We start from the raw sequence: 14,303 nt of genomic DNA, 5'->3' as shown, positions 1-14,303 counted from the left end.
AATCTTGTCCTCTAGGATTGAAGACTGTGTTCCGGACGTGATTGGGGAGGACCAGACGGGGTTCGTTAGGGGTAGGCAGTTGGTGGCCAATGTAAGAAGGTTGTTAAACGTGATCATGATGCCCCTGGAAAGTAGGGAGGTGGGAGTAGTGGTCGCAATGGACAGAGAGAAGGCTTTTGATCGGGTGGAATGGGAATATCTGTGGGAGGTACTGGGACAGTTCGTATTAGGGCGGGGCTTTATTGACTGGGTCAGATTGTTGCATCAGGCTCCTGCCGTGAGCGTACGGACGAATAGGACAACATCAGACTATTTTAGACTGCATCAGGGTACGAGACAGAGATGCCCTCTCTCTCCACTGTTGTTCGCGTTAGCCACAGAGCCGCTGGAGGGGATAGAACATAGAAGAACATAGAACGATACAGCGCAGTACAGGCCCTTCGGCCCTCGATGTTGCACCGACATGGAAAAAATCTAAAGGCCATCTAACCTACACTATGCCCTTATCATCCATATGCTTATCCAATAAATTTTTAAATGCCCTCAATGTTGGCGAGTTCACTACTGTTGCAGGTAGGGCATTCCACGGCCTCACCACTCTGCGTAAAAAACCCACCTCTGACCTCTGTCCTATATCTATTACCCCTCAATTTAAGGCTATGTCCCCTCGTGCTAGCCACCTCCATCCGCGGGAGAAGGCTCTCGCTGTCCACCCTATCTAACCCTCTGATCATTTTGTATGCCTCTATTAAGTCACCTCTTAACCTTCTTCTCTCTAACGAAAACAACCTCAAGTCCATCAGCCTTTCCTCATAAGATTTTCCCTCCATACCAGGCAACATCCTGGTAAATCTCCTCTGCACCCGTTCCAAAGCTTCCACGTCCTTCCTATAATGAGGCGACCAGAACTGTACGCAATACTCCAAATGCGGCCGTACTAGAGTTTTGTACAACTGCAACATGACCTCATGGCTCCGGAACTCAATCCCTCTACCAATAAAGGCCAACACACCATAGGCCTTCTTCACAACCCTATCAACCTGGGTGGCAACTTTCAGGGATCTATGTACATGGACACCGATGGACATGGATAGAAGAGGATTCTGAGGGAATGGGTGTTGGGGGGGGGGGGGGGGGGGGTCCGGTATGGGAGCATGTTGAGGCGGCTTCATGCAAGGGCACCAGTTTGGGGGCGTTGGTAACTGTGCTTCTGCAGTTCCTGCCGGCACGATACTCCCACCAGCCCCATGGTGGTGGCGGCCCAGAGGGTCTGGGGGCAATGGAGGAGACATGTGGGGGTGGAGGGAGCATCAATGTGGTCTTCAATCTGTAATAATCACCGGTTTGCTCCGGGAAGGATGGTTGGAGGGTTTCGGAGATGGCAGAGAGCAGGGATTGGGAGGATGGGGGAATATGGTTATAGAGGGGAGCTTTTCTCGCCTGAGGGAACTGGAGGTGAAATTTAGATTGGCGAGGGGCGATGAATTTAGGTACCTGCAGGTGCGGGACTCAACCTTCCTACGCAGGCAGGTCTCAACCTTCCCGCTCCTACCACCAAGGGAGATACAGGACAGGGTAGTTTCTAGAGTGTGGATGGGAGAAGGGAGGGTCTCTGACAATTACAAGGAACTCATGGGGTCAGAGGAGACGCAGACCGAGGAGTTGAAACGCAAGTGGGAAGAGGAGTTGGGAGGAGAGATAGAGGATGGTCTCTGGGCGGACGCATTGAGCAGAGTCAACGCGTCCACAACATATGCCAGGCTCAGCCTGATACAATTAAGGTCGTTCAACGGGCCCACATGACAGTGGCCCAGATGAGCAGATTCTTTGGAGTAGAAGATGGTGCGCAAGGTGCATGGGAGGATCAGCGAACCATGTCCACATGTTCTGGGCATAAGCTTAGGGGATTCTGGCAGGGGTTTGCAGAGGTTATGCCCATGGTGTTAAAAACAAGGGTGGTACAGAGTCCAGAGGTGGGAGATTTTCGGAGTGTCGGAAGACCCGAGAATCCAGGAGAAGAAAGAGGCAGATGTTCCAGCCTTTGCTTCCCTGGAGACAGATATTATGAGCTTGGAGGGACTCAAAGCCCCCGACGACAGAGACCTGGCTAGCTTTTTCTGTTTGGAGAAAATCAAGTTCGCCTTGAGGGTCAATGTTAGGGTTCGCCCGGAGGTGGCAGCCGTTCGGTGACTTCTTTGTGGAAAATTAACCTTCAGCAGAGGGAAGGGTTATTAGTAAAAGGTGGGACCTGTAAGGGAGGGGAGGAAGACGGCTTTTGCACTATGTACATGAATTTATAAACATTGTTTGTTTATTTTGTTGTTGTAAAACCATAAATACTTCCAAAAAAAAGGAAAGTGTGATTTTCAGGGTAAGTGGGGGCAGGGAGAGAAAAAAAAACAGTGCAGCGGAATGGAACTAAATGGATGGCTTGGTCAAAGAGCCAGCAGATATGATGGGCTGAATGGCTGAAGTGCTGTACAATTCTATAAGCTGACAGGTCACAGGAACACTTCGAAAAGGATGCACAAATTTCCATCGACATTTTCTCTCCCCAAACAGCAGGCGGTTCAGACCAAGGAAACTTACCCACTGCGAATAACTAAAATTACATATCAATTAAGGCAGCATATTATACTGGGTTTTGGCATTTTAACCATGGTGCAACTGTTATTTATGCTTTCAAATGTTGTTGAAAGAGCTTGTGAATGGGATCTGTCGTACAATGAACATGCAGAGAGAACAGTAAAAATTGAAGTTTTACTGAGTCTCCATGCAAAATAATAAAAAGGTATTAGTCCTTCAGCAAGTGTTGCACTCCAATTGATAGTTGGTGCTAATCAATGAGGCAAGTTCAAAATACACACATTTTCATTTTATTGGGAAATTCAAAACTAAAACCTTTTTGGCAGGGGAAAATAAGTTTTTTTTTAAAAAAAAAGAGGGAACCCAACACTCATATTTCATAGCTATCAACAGTCCAGCCTCAGTAAATTGAGGCAGTAATCATTGCTCATTATCACTTCTATGCGCACGGACACATCATCCATCCATCCATCCACCCACCCACCCACCCCCCACATTTTCCAGTATGGCACAGCACACTGGTTTTCCTCTGTTTTCCTGAAGGGATGTTGCAATACCTTAAATAATAGATAATGCTAGTCCTGGCTAGATTGCAGAGCCACTTTGTAAGTAAAGTTTATAGTAGTTTTAAAGCTACATGCACCAGGAAGCAAATTCTCAACAAAATTTTCTCTCCTTACAAATTAGCGTGATTGAACAACAAAAATAACCATAATCAAAGCAGGCATTTTTTAGCGGAAAGAACCAACGCCAAACATCCCCCACCACCAACCAAGGTTCCTGCAGCAGAACCGACTTCAACTTACTATTCCGTGAGATCTTCTGGATGTTGGCACTGCATGTTTGAGCGAGTGTGTTGAAGTCCTGGGATTGAGAGTGGTAGCTCAAACGACTATCTTCAATTCGTCCATAAGACATAGCTGCATAGGAGGTCAGCGCTGACCCAAAATGAGCAGCAGTGAAGAGTCAGAAATGTCAGCACTTCCTGCAAACCTAAGAGGATAAAATTAGGGTAAATATTCAAAACTTGATACATAAAAGCCAAATCTGGAAAGACAAAATTGATAAATGCAAAACACAGCTTTTTTACTATAAGAACACAAGAACATAAACAAGAGTTAGAAATTTCACTCACAATCCTAAATGCCAGCCCATTATTCTGAGACTGTTACCCCTTAATTCTGGACTCTCAATCTTGGAAATCCTCAGTCAAAGGAGATCACCCTTGTTCTTCTAAAATCCCAGAAAATAAAAGCTTAAGACGACTCAGCCTCCCCTCCTACGATAATTCCATCATTCCGATAATGCCATAATTCCCAGAAATCAGTAAATCCAACTTTCATTGCACACCTTCTGAAAAGATTATTCTTCCTTAATTGAGTGCAGAAAAAGCTCAGCAGATAGGCAGCATCTGTGAAGAGGCAGCATCTGCAAAGAGAAACCAATGATGTTTGAAGTCCAATATGACCCCTGCAGACTGGAAGAGAAGCAGAAACATAAACATGGGTTGTCAATGGGATTTCCCACTGAATCTATTCCATGCCACCAGGAAACCCACAGTGAGGATGCACCATTAGCAGAACCCAGCAGCATGAACAGCCAGAAGATCTCCTCCCCAATAGCAAAATATATCCCTCATCCTGTCACCTTCAAGCGAGATCTATTACCTGTAACAGCATCTGGCAAATCAAAATCTTGTTACAAGAGTCACATCACACCAGACAAGTTGCGAAATTTAGCAGCACAAGAGTGACCTTTCAGCACATTGCACTTGAAATTGTGCACATCCTTACTGAAGTCCTATCAAGTTTTGAACAAGAAGAATCTCTAGTGTTTTTATTCAGGTCAGTTGGAACAAGACAGAAGTGTCAATCCCCAGGATGCGATATCATTCTTGCTGCCTTCATACCAGATGATCATCCACCCAGACAGTGAAATTCAGTGACAGTCACTTACTTAATTAGCAAGATTTTTTCCAATTGAGAGTTTTTCAGATTGCCATTGACGCAGTGAGCTCCCACCTTCTGGAATGAACACAAAACATATATGGAGGTTGAGAAGAAGTCACAGTCTCAAAGTATGACTCTTCAACAGATTAGTAATATCCAAATGGCTCAGAAACATGCTACACAAAGTAACAAATGGATAAATTGTGCATTTGGTTCTAGATGGCTTTCCATATCAAAGATCAAGATTCTGGACAAGATTTTGAAGGAAATCTAATAAATCAATGGCCTCTTCCCTGGCTAGTTGACCAGTACTACCTCCTCTGGTGTGGACATTGCTCTGACAACGTCAGATTTCAGGCGATGCTCATGATCCCTAACATGCAAGAGACCATAGGTAGACCCAGAACAAGATGGGATGGTAACACAAGACCCATTCTGATGAGGAACATTTACTACCAATAACATATGCGAAGGCACTATACCGTAAGAGTACAAAGCAACTGTAGTAGATAATCCCAGTAAGAACTGGGAAATAGAATAAACAACAATTAGATAGTATTCTATATCATGTGTCCTTGGGTATACTGCACAAACCAAAAGCTCAAATTAGACTGGAATTGACTTCACTAGCCCACATTCTTGTTTTTAACTTGGCCGAGAGTCAAGACAACAGACTCCCTTTTCAGTCTATATAATTCGGTCAATGTGTCAACTTGGTTCAGTTAGTAATACTCGGTTCTTCAATAACGCTTTCATCTGCGTGTTAAAAGGCTGTGGGTTCAAAGTCTACTTCAGGACTGGAGCAAATTTTCTGGGCTGATAACTCAAGTGTAATACTGATGGAGCACTTTGTTAGCAGCTAATGACCTGATGCCAGTGAGCTTAACTTCGGTAGTAGGGAAGATGCTGGAATCTATCATCAAGGAAGAAATTGCGAGGCATCTGGATAGAAATTGTCCCATTGGGCAGACACAGCATGGGTTCATAAAGGGCAGGTCATGCCTAACTAATTTAGTGGAATTTTTTGAGGACATTACCAGTGCAGTAGATAACGGGGAGCCGATGGATGTGGTATATCTGGATTTCCAGAAAGCCTTTGACAAGGTGCCACACAAAAGGTTGCTGCATAAGATAAAGATGCATGGCATTAAGGGTAAAGTAGTAGCATGGATAGAGGATTGGTTAATTAATAGAAAGCAAAGAGTTGGGATAAATGGGTGTTTCTCTGGTTGGCAATCAGTAGCTAGTGGTGTCCCTCAGGGATCCGTGTTGGGCCCACAATTGTTCACAATTTACATAGATGATTTGGAGTTGGGGACCAAGGGCAATGTGTCCAAGTTTGCAGATGACACCAAGATGAGTGGTAAAGCGAAAAAAGTGCAGAGGATACTGGAAGTCTGCAGAGAGATTTGGATAGGTTAAGTGAATGGGCTAGGGTCTGGCAGATGGAATACAATGTTGACAAATGTGAGGTTATCCATTTTGGTAGGAATAACAGCAAACGGGATTATTATTTAAACGATAAAATATTAAAGCATGCCGCTGTTCAGAGAGACTTGGGTGCGCTAGTGCATGAGTCACAGAAGGTTGGTTTACAAGTGCAACAGGTGATTAAGAAGGCAAATGGAATTTTGTCCTTCATTGCTAGAGGGATGGAGTTTAAGACTAGGGAGGTTATGTTGCAATTGTATAAGGTGTTAGTGAGGCCACACCTGGAGTATTGTGTTCAGTTTTGGTCTCCTTACTAGAGAAAGGACGTACTGGCGCTGGAGGGTGTGCAGAGGAGATTCACTAGGTTAATCCCAGAGCTGAAGGGGTTGGATTATGAGGAGAGGTTGAGTAGACTGGGACTGTACTCATTGGAATTTAGAAGGATGAGGGGGGATCTTATAGAAACATTTAAAATTATGAAGGGAATAGATAGGATAGATGCGGGCAGGTTGTTTCCACTGGCGGGTGACAGCAGAACTAGGGGGCATAGCCTCAAAATAAGGGGAAGTAGATTTAGGACTGAGTTTAGGAGGAACTTCTTCACCCAAAGGGTTGAGAATCTATGGAATTCCTTGCCCAGTGAAGCAGTTGAGGCTCCTTCATTACATGTTTTTAAGGTAAAGATAGATAGTTTCTTGAAGAATAAAGGGATTAAGGGTTATGGTGTTCGGGCCGGAAAGTGGAGCTGAGTCCACAAAAGATCAGCCACGATCTAATTGAATGGCGGAGCAGGTTCGAGGGGCCAGATGGCCTACTCCTGCTCCTAGTTCTTATGTTCTTATGATGCCATTCGAAAGTAAGGATTCCCATGACACTACCTGAAGAGCAGAGAGCTTCCCCTCATGATCTGATCAACATTTTATCCATAACCCTGTGAAAAACTTCTCATTTCACTGCTGCCATGAGATTTTATATGCAAGGCAGCTTCCAAATTAGACATCATTTAAAAGCAAATTCACTGACCTATCAACAGGTCATGTTGCCGTACTGTTGGCTGCAATTGTAAAGAATCCCAGGATGTATTCAGGGCAAATATGGTACTTTAGGCCCAGATTTTAGTGGTGACAATGGTGAAACTGCCAACATACTCCACTGAAACTGACAGCAGTGGGCAGCACGGTGGCACAGTGGTTAGCATTGCTGCCTACGGCACTGAGGACCCGTGTTCGAATCCCAGCTCTGGGTTTCCACATTCTCCCCGTGTCTGCGTGGGTTTCGCCCCCATAACCCAAACGAAGTGCAGGATAGGTGGATTGGCCACACTAAATTGCCCCTTAATTGGAAAAGGTAATTGGGTACTCTAAATTTATTTAAAGAAAGAAACTGACAGCAACTTTGGCATCCACACATGTCTGGAATAATGCCAAAAGTCAGAATTCACTGCCAGTGATCAACGCATCTCCAGAGAGTGTGGCACCCCGGACTGCAATCAATGGGAAAGCAATTGAATTATGAGTTCTTCCACTTTTAGACTTTGGCCTCAGTGCAAACACTCGCACCGGCTCAATTTCTAAATTATAGAATTTGTGGAAATGTCAAATTTTCCCATAATTGATAAAAAAATTCCTAAGTTTCTGAAACAGTTTACTTTTGGTTTAAATCTTAATCCAGTCATTCATTTCTTTATCTGAAAATTTAAACGGATATAAAGTTATTTTAATCTCCTGGTTTGCTCTCAAAGAATACTTCATTGTGACTGGCTGCTTACCTGTTAACTGATTTCATTACTGCGGTACCCAAAGATATACTTGGTACCGGACTTAAACTACCATTGGGAAAGAGGAAAACAGATCTTTGCAGGAAGCTGTCTTCAAGATAAACAGCATATGCCCCAACATCACTGCTGATTGCAAAATGCAGATTATTCTTGCAATGCGAGATAGCTATTCATACACATACAAGTACTGTTTGATCATAAGTTTACCTATCAATTGTTTATTTCAGATTTATTGCAATTGAGGATTTACACTTTCATTCCTCCTATTATTTACTCAGAATTTAAAAATTGTAAAGACCACAAACAATTCAATTAGAGAATCATACAATGATTACAGCATAGAATAAGGTCAGTTGAGCCTATGTGGTCACTGACAGAATCACAGAATGATACAGTGCAGAGCAGAAGGGGGCCATCGGGTCTGCACCGATGCATGAAAAATTATCTGACTTATCTATCTAATCCCATTTGCCAACAGTTTGCTCATATAGCCTTGAATGTTTTGACTTGCCAAGTGCTCATCCAGAAACTTTTTAAAGAATGTGAGGCAACCCGCTTCTACCACCCTCCCGTCTCCTCCCTCTGGGTAAAAAGGTTTTTCCTTAACATACCAGCAGCCCCCCACCGCCCCCAAATCTCCGGCCCCTCACCTTGAATTTGTGTCCCCTCATAACTGACCCTTCAGATAAGGGGAACAGCCCCATAATCTTGTACACCTAGGTCAGGTCATCCCTCAGTCTTCTCTGCTCCTTAAATAATTATGTACTCTAAATTTAGGAAAAAAAACCTAAACATGACCTCCCTGCTTTTGTAATTTATGCCTCAATTAATAATAGGACAGCACGGTAGCACAGTGGGTAGCACTGTTGCTTCACAGCAGCAGGGTTCTAGGTTCGATTCCCGACTTGGATCAATGGCTGCGCAGAGTCTGCACGTTTTGCCTGTGACTAAGTGAGTTTCTTCCGGCTGCTCCGGTTTCTTCTCACAAGTCCCAAAAGACATGCTGTTAGGTGAATTGGACATTCCAAATTCTCCCTCTGTGTACCCGAACAGGCGCCGGAATGTGGCAACTAGGGGCTTTTCACAGTAACTTCATTGCATGTTAATGTAAGCCTACTTGTGACACTAATAAAGATTATTATTAACGGCAAGTGTCCCATTTGCTCTTTTCACCACCCTTCTGATCTACGGACAAACAGGCCACGGTCCCTTTGCTCCTCAGAACTTCCCAGCGTCAGGCCATTCATTGAATACTTCCTCGTCAAATTACTCCTTCCAAAGTGCATCACCTCACACTTTTCAGGGTTAAATTCCATCTGCCACTTTTCTGCCCATTGGCCTTCTGTAACCCAAGACACTCAACCTCAGTTAACCACCCAGCCAATCTTTGTGTCATCTGCAAACTTACTGATCCTACCTCCCCCCCCAAACATAGTCATCTAAGTATTTTATATAAATGACAAACAATAGGGGGCCCAGCACAGATACCTGTAGAACACCACTGGAAATGGCTTCTACTCACTAAAACAGCCATCTGTCTCCTACAGTTAAGCCAATTTTGAATCGACCGTATCAAATTGCCTTGTGTCCGTTGTGCATTAGCCTTCTTAAGAAGTCTACTACATGGGCTTTTCTGAAATCCATGTCAACTGCATCAACTGCACTACCCTCATCTACACATGCCACATGCTCAAAAAATCCAATCAATCGAATTTGTTAGGCATGACCTCCCTCTGACAAAGTTATGTTGACTATTCCTGAGCCTTGCCTCTCCAATTGGAAATGAATTTTCTCCAATAGTTTCCCTATCACCAACGTGAGACTCACTGGTCTGCAGTTCCCTGGCTTATCTCTACAATTGTTCTTAAATAGTGGACCACATTAGCTGTTCTCCAGTCCTCTTGACACCTCCCCCAAGGCCAGAGAGAAATTAAAAGTTAAAACATTTTTTTTTTTTAAATATCAACCTCAGCTCCTGGGTGAAGACAGATATGAAATATTCACCCTACAAATGTCCTCTAGCTCCACTCAGATTTATTTCCTTGGTTATCCTCTTCCCATTGATTTACTTATAAAATATCTTGGGATTGTCCCTACTTTTACCAACCACAGCTTTCTCATATCCCCCTTTTGTTCTCCTAATTGCTTTCTTAAGCTCCAACCACTAACCTGCAACAAACAATTCATTTAGAGAATAGAATCGTTACAATATTGAATAAAGTCAGCTAAACCTGTGTGGTCATTCTGAAAGAACAATTTAGCTTTTTTCACTTCGCTATCCTTTCCCCACCCTGCTGGTTGAATTGCTGGACTCTCTCTTCCTACTTTTCGGCCAATGAGCAAAGATCTGCAAGTGTCCAGATTTCACAAGTATTGCAATCAATAATTGATCTAATTCACAGCACCATACCCTTTTTTTAAATTTAAGGTACCAATTATTTTTTTTCCCCAATTAAGGGGCAATTTAGCATAGCCAATACACCTATCCTGCACATCTTTCAGTTGTGGGGGTGAGACCCACTCAGACACGGGGAGAATGCACAAACGCCACACGGAGAGTGACCCGGGGTCGGGATACAGCACCATATTCTGTTGCAACTGCATTTTGCTGCTGTAGTGGTTGGAGCTTAAGAAAGCAATTAGGAGAACAAAAGGGGATATAAGAAAGCTGTGGTTGGTCTTCCACATGCATGAAATAAACCTCCCACATGCATTAGATAAACTCAGCGGGTTACTGCTTACGGCATTCCATCCAATGTGTGATCAAAAGTTTACCTGTGAATAAAAGGTGATGGTTCAATCTGAATTGTGGATAGGCCTCAATTTCAAATCAGTGTCATTTGGCAAGTGATAGCTCAGTAAATTGCTGTAGGAAAACATGTCAGATTTATGTTCAGTCTGCTAGCTTTTTTGTTACATGTTGTAATTTGAAATAAAACTATTTTCCAAGGTTCAATTTTCAACCTGTGCTAAATTAGCTGATCGGAACAGAGAATTCAACAGGGGTGCATAAAGGAGATAATCTGTCAGCAATCTCATTCCAAATTGTTGACTAATTCCACTTGCCATTGAGCATATATATCAAAGACGTCAGGATTGGGGTCAGATGTAAAACAGGAACCCAACAACAGTTAACAAATTCAGGAAGGGGAAGATAGGAGACTTATTTTACTAAAACAGGGATTAGCAATTTACCAATGAGTTCAGAAACCAGGAACATGATAATTAGCAATTGAGAAAATAAAATGTAAACTGCAGCTAGACTTACACCAGTTTACAGCATGACAAATTCTGAAAATATGTTTAGCAGCAAAGCACAGGAACATTCGAGTGCGACGTTCATGCAGACGCATCTTTACCCACTCATTAAAGAGCTTGAATTGATGCAAGTCCCATAATTCAACTGCAAACAATTGCTTTTGTCTTGCAGCACATTTTCAAACCAGACCACTCATTTTTCCCCACATGGACCTCAAGTGATCTTTATCCCATTAGGTCATCAGGTCAACAAAATACAGCAACCTGATTAACAATATGGCAGAGGATGCTTAGGAGACTAAAAGGCCAACTCTGGTGGACGTCTAGTCCCATCCTGACAGCATCCTTACTCAGCTTAACCCCCACTTCAGGGTTCAAGCACAAAATCTAAGTTGACACTTCAGCACAGGGCTGATGGTGCAAATATAAATGTCCCCCCAGTCCCAGACGACCCTCGGCCGCTCTTCCCTTTTGAAAGCTGATTTAACCTGAGGGTCACCACACCTCAGGCGAGGGACAAAGTTGAGAAGGCAGCCTCATGAATAACCTCAGCCAGTATGGGAATTGAACAGCATCACCAGAGGCATTACTGGTTGCATGGGGCATTAAGTCACCATCTGCCTGCTCAGCTGAATGTCAAAGATCCCATGATATTAGAACAACAGAGCTCTGCCAGAGCCCTGGTCAACATTCCTCCTTCAATAACTACTCCAAAAACTATCCCTGGCCAGTCCTTCAGTTGCTGGTTGTGGGGCCTTGCTTTGTGCAGACTGGTGACATATTAGCCTCCCTCCATATCGCTGACTACATTTTCTGTGAAGTACTGGAGCATCCTGGAAAAAATGAATGACACCAAAAAATCTTTCCTGTTCCAATTACAACAGTACTCAAAAATACACCAACCTAACCCCACTGGTAGCAGTGGCAAACACATTAGTCAAGTGGAAAATAAGCTAATAAACTGTGTTTAGGGGAAAGAAAACAGCCTTTTCTTCTTGACAAATAATCTTTAAAAAGGAGAGACTCTTTGCTAAAAGATCCTTGCCAACTACAAAATGTCTAATTTGATTAATTAATTAATTCTAATTTGCAGAAAATCAAAAGGCTAATGAAATGCCACCCTTTATACCTAGAGAACTATGCTGCAGCTGTACAAAATCCTGGTTAGACCTCAGGTTGAGCGCAGTTCTGGGCACCACACCTTAGGAAGGATGTTTTTGCCTTGGAGAGTGCTCAATGTAGGTTTACAAAAATGATACCTGGATTACAGGGGTTGAGTTATGAGGAGAAATGACTCAAATTGGATCGGTTTTAGCTAGGATTTAAGGGGTGATCTGAAGTATTCAAGATACTAACAGGGAAAGACAGGGTAGATAAGGTAAAATTAGTTGGAGATTCTAAAACTAGGGAGCATAGTCAGACCATTAAAGATAGATGTTAGGATACACTGCTTCACTCCAGGTTGTAGGGGTTTGGAACTTTCTCCCACAAACAGCAGTTGAAGGTAGATCAGTTGTTAAATCAGAGATAGATAATATCTTTGCTTAACAAAAACTTAAGGGATAGGCACCAAATATGGAGTTAAGTCACAGAGCAGCCATGATCTAATTGAATGGCAGGACAGGCTCAGGGGGTTGAACTGCTTTTATCCAACATATTATTGTTTAATCAATTGCTTGTAAACCTTGTATATTTCCAGTATGTTACCTCATTCAAGAATGATACTGCCACACCCCAACCTCTCATTTGAATTTGAGGTGGGGCAAAAAGATCTTGCTGATGGCTGAAATTATTTCTTGGGAACAGACCTAGAATGATCTCACCTACTTTTTTTACTTCATAGAATCATAGAATCCGTACAGATCCCCACAAACCCACCAAACCTTTGGACACTGAGGGGCAATTTACCATGGCCAATCCACCTAACCCACACATTGTTGGACTGTGGGAAGAAAACAGAGCAGCCAGAGGAAACCCACACAGGCACAGGGAGAACGTACAAACTCCACACAATCACCCGAGGTCAGAATCAAACCCAGGTCCCTTGCACCATGAGGCAGCAGTGCTGACTATTGTGCCACCCCACTTATATTTACTTACAATATTTGGACACTATGATCACAGGCTGCCATTCTGAGACACTATATTATAGAAAGCTTCAAACCCCATATTCTTATTGCCAAGACAACCTACTTCTGCATCATATTCTCCAGTCACTGAAAACTATATCCGTGCATGCATCATCTCAGAGTCAACTCCTTTAATAGCCTCTACACCACGATTCTGAGCAATGCCCCACAAAGTCCAAATCCTATTCCACACAAAATCTTACTTGGCCATTATCTCTGCCCTTGAACTCATCCCCAACTCACACCAAATTCAAAATCCTCAGCTTAGGTACAAGACGCTTTACGGCCTCACCCCCATCTTGCCTCTGCAGCATCCTCCATCGTAGTCCATGCTCCAACTGTAGCCTTTAATCAATCAATACTTAAATCTGCCCTTGCTCCTCATAGCCCTCCTCTCTCACGGGCTCAAAACGACTGCTCTATCTCGCCTCAGTGAAGCAGCCAGGATAGACCACATTATAAACAGTGTTGTATAACTGCTAGTCACCTTTAGTCTAGGGCACTAGCAGCTGACCAACCCTAGCAACTGCAAAATAATGCGTCCCCTACCCACCTGCTCTTAATAGCTCACAATTTAGCAGCTGTCAGGGACGTTCACCACCGCCGCCGAAAGCGGTCAGTGGGTGAAACGGTGATTGTCGGCCCAGCGACAAGAATGGGATGAACTGTCCACAATAATCCCCACACTCTCTGCACAAAGCAGGCCCGTCTGACTCGAGTTTCCTACCGACTGAGCACTTGTTTTATTTTCCCCTCTCCGGCTGTTACCGACCAAGGCCCTGCTGCCGTCACGTGATAGGCGCGCGCGTCCTGAACGTGGCCCCGCCCTGACCAGTGCGCGATTACATCATCACGACCGGGCTGCTTTGTGGGGTGATGAGCCAAGGAGGCCATTCAGCCCATCCAGCTTCTTGGAAAGGGCTGCACCGATTGAAGTTCTGGACCAGAATTCTCCAGCCGTTGAGATTCTCTTTTTCAGGTGGCAGTGTATCCCTCGCCCGCGGGCTTCCTGGCTGCATGGGGTGGCTTCAATGGGAAATCCCAATGAACAGCACCGCACAGAAAAACACGCAGCTGGGGTACCGGAGAGTCCAGCCCCTGCTGCTGTCATGGACTGTCTTGCGCCACCCTCACATAGCCACTGTAGCTCCTCGGTAACCACTTTCCAAGGGC

The 14,303-nt window shown here is 44.0% G+C and overlaps 1 protein-coding gene across 14 annotated transcripts in view; it reads right to left on the bottom strand.

The window, feature by feature from the left end:
• The window catches only part of LOC119965368 (syntaxin-12-like), a 45,897-nt gene extending 31,919 nt beyond the window's left edge, over positions 1 to 13,978 (bottom strand). Inside the window, exons 1-4 of one of the 14 annotated variants that reach the window (XM_038796079.1) lie at positions 13,858 to 13,978; positions 4,543 to 4,610; positions 3,937 to 4,063; positions 3,393 to 3,579 (exon numbers count right to left, since the gene is read on the bottom strand). In XM_038796079.1, coding sequence (XP_038652007.1) covers positions 3,393 to 3,504 — 112 coding nt within the window. In that variant the 5' untranslated portion in view covers positions 3,505 to 3,579; positions 3,937 to 4,063; positions 4,543 to 4,610; positions 13,858 to 13,978. Of the gene's footprint in view, positions 1 to 3,392; positions 3,580 to 3,721; positions 3,916 to 3,936; positions 4,064 to 4,542; positions 4,611 to 13,683 lie in introns of those variants that run through there. The other 13 variants (XM_038796052.1, XM_038796088.1, XM_038796074.1 and 10 more) reach the window with 13 other exon arrangements.
• Between the last annotated feature and the right edge of the window lie 325 nt (positions 13,979 to 14,303).

The sequence above is a fragment of the Scyliorhinus canicula genome, chromosome 1, assembly GCF_902713615.1.
Source record: "Scyliorhinus canicula chromosome 1, sScyCan1.1, whole genome shotgun sequence".
In the NCBI taxonomy this organism is placed as follows: domain Eukaryota; kingdom Metazoa; phylum Chordata; class Chondrichthyes; order Carcharhiniformes; family Scyliorhinidae; genus Scyliorhinus; species Scyliorhinus canicula.
Note: the sequence above shows the minus strand (reverse complement) of the source record. Positions and strands in the feature narration are given on the sequence as shown.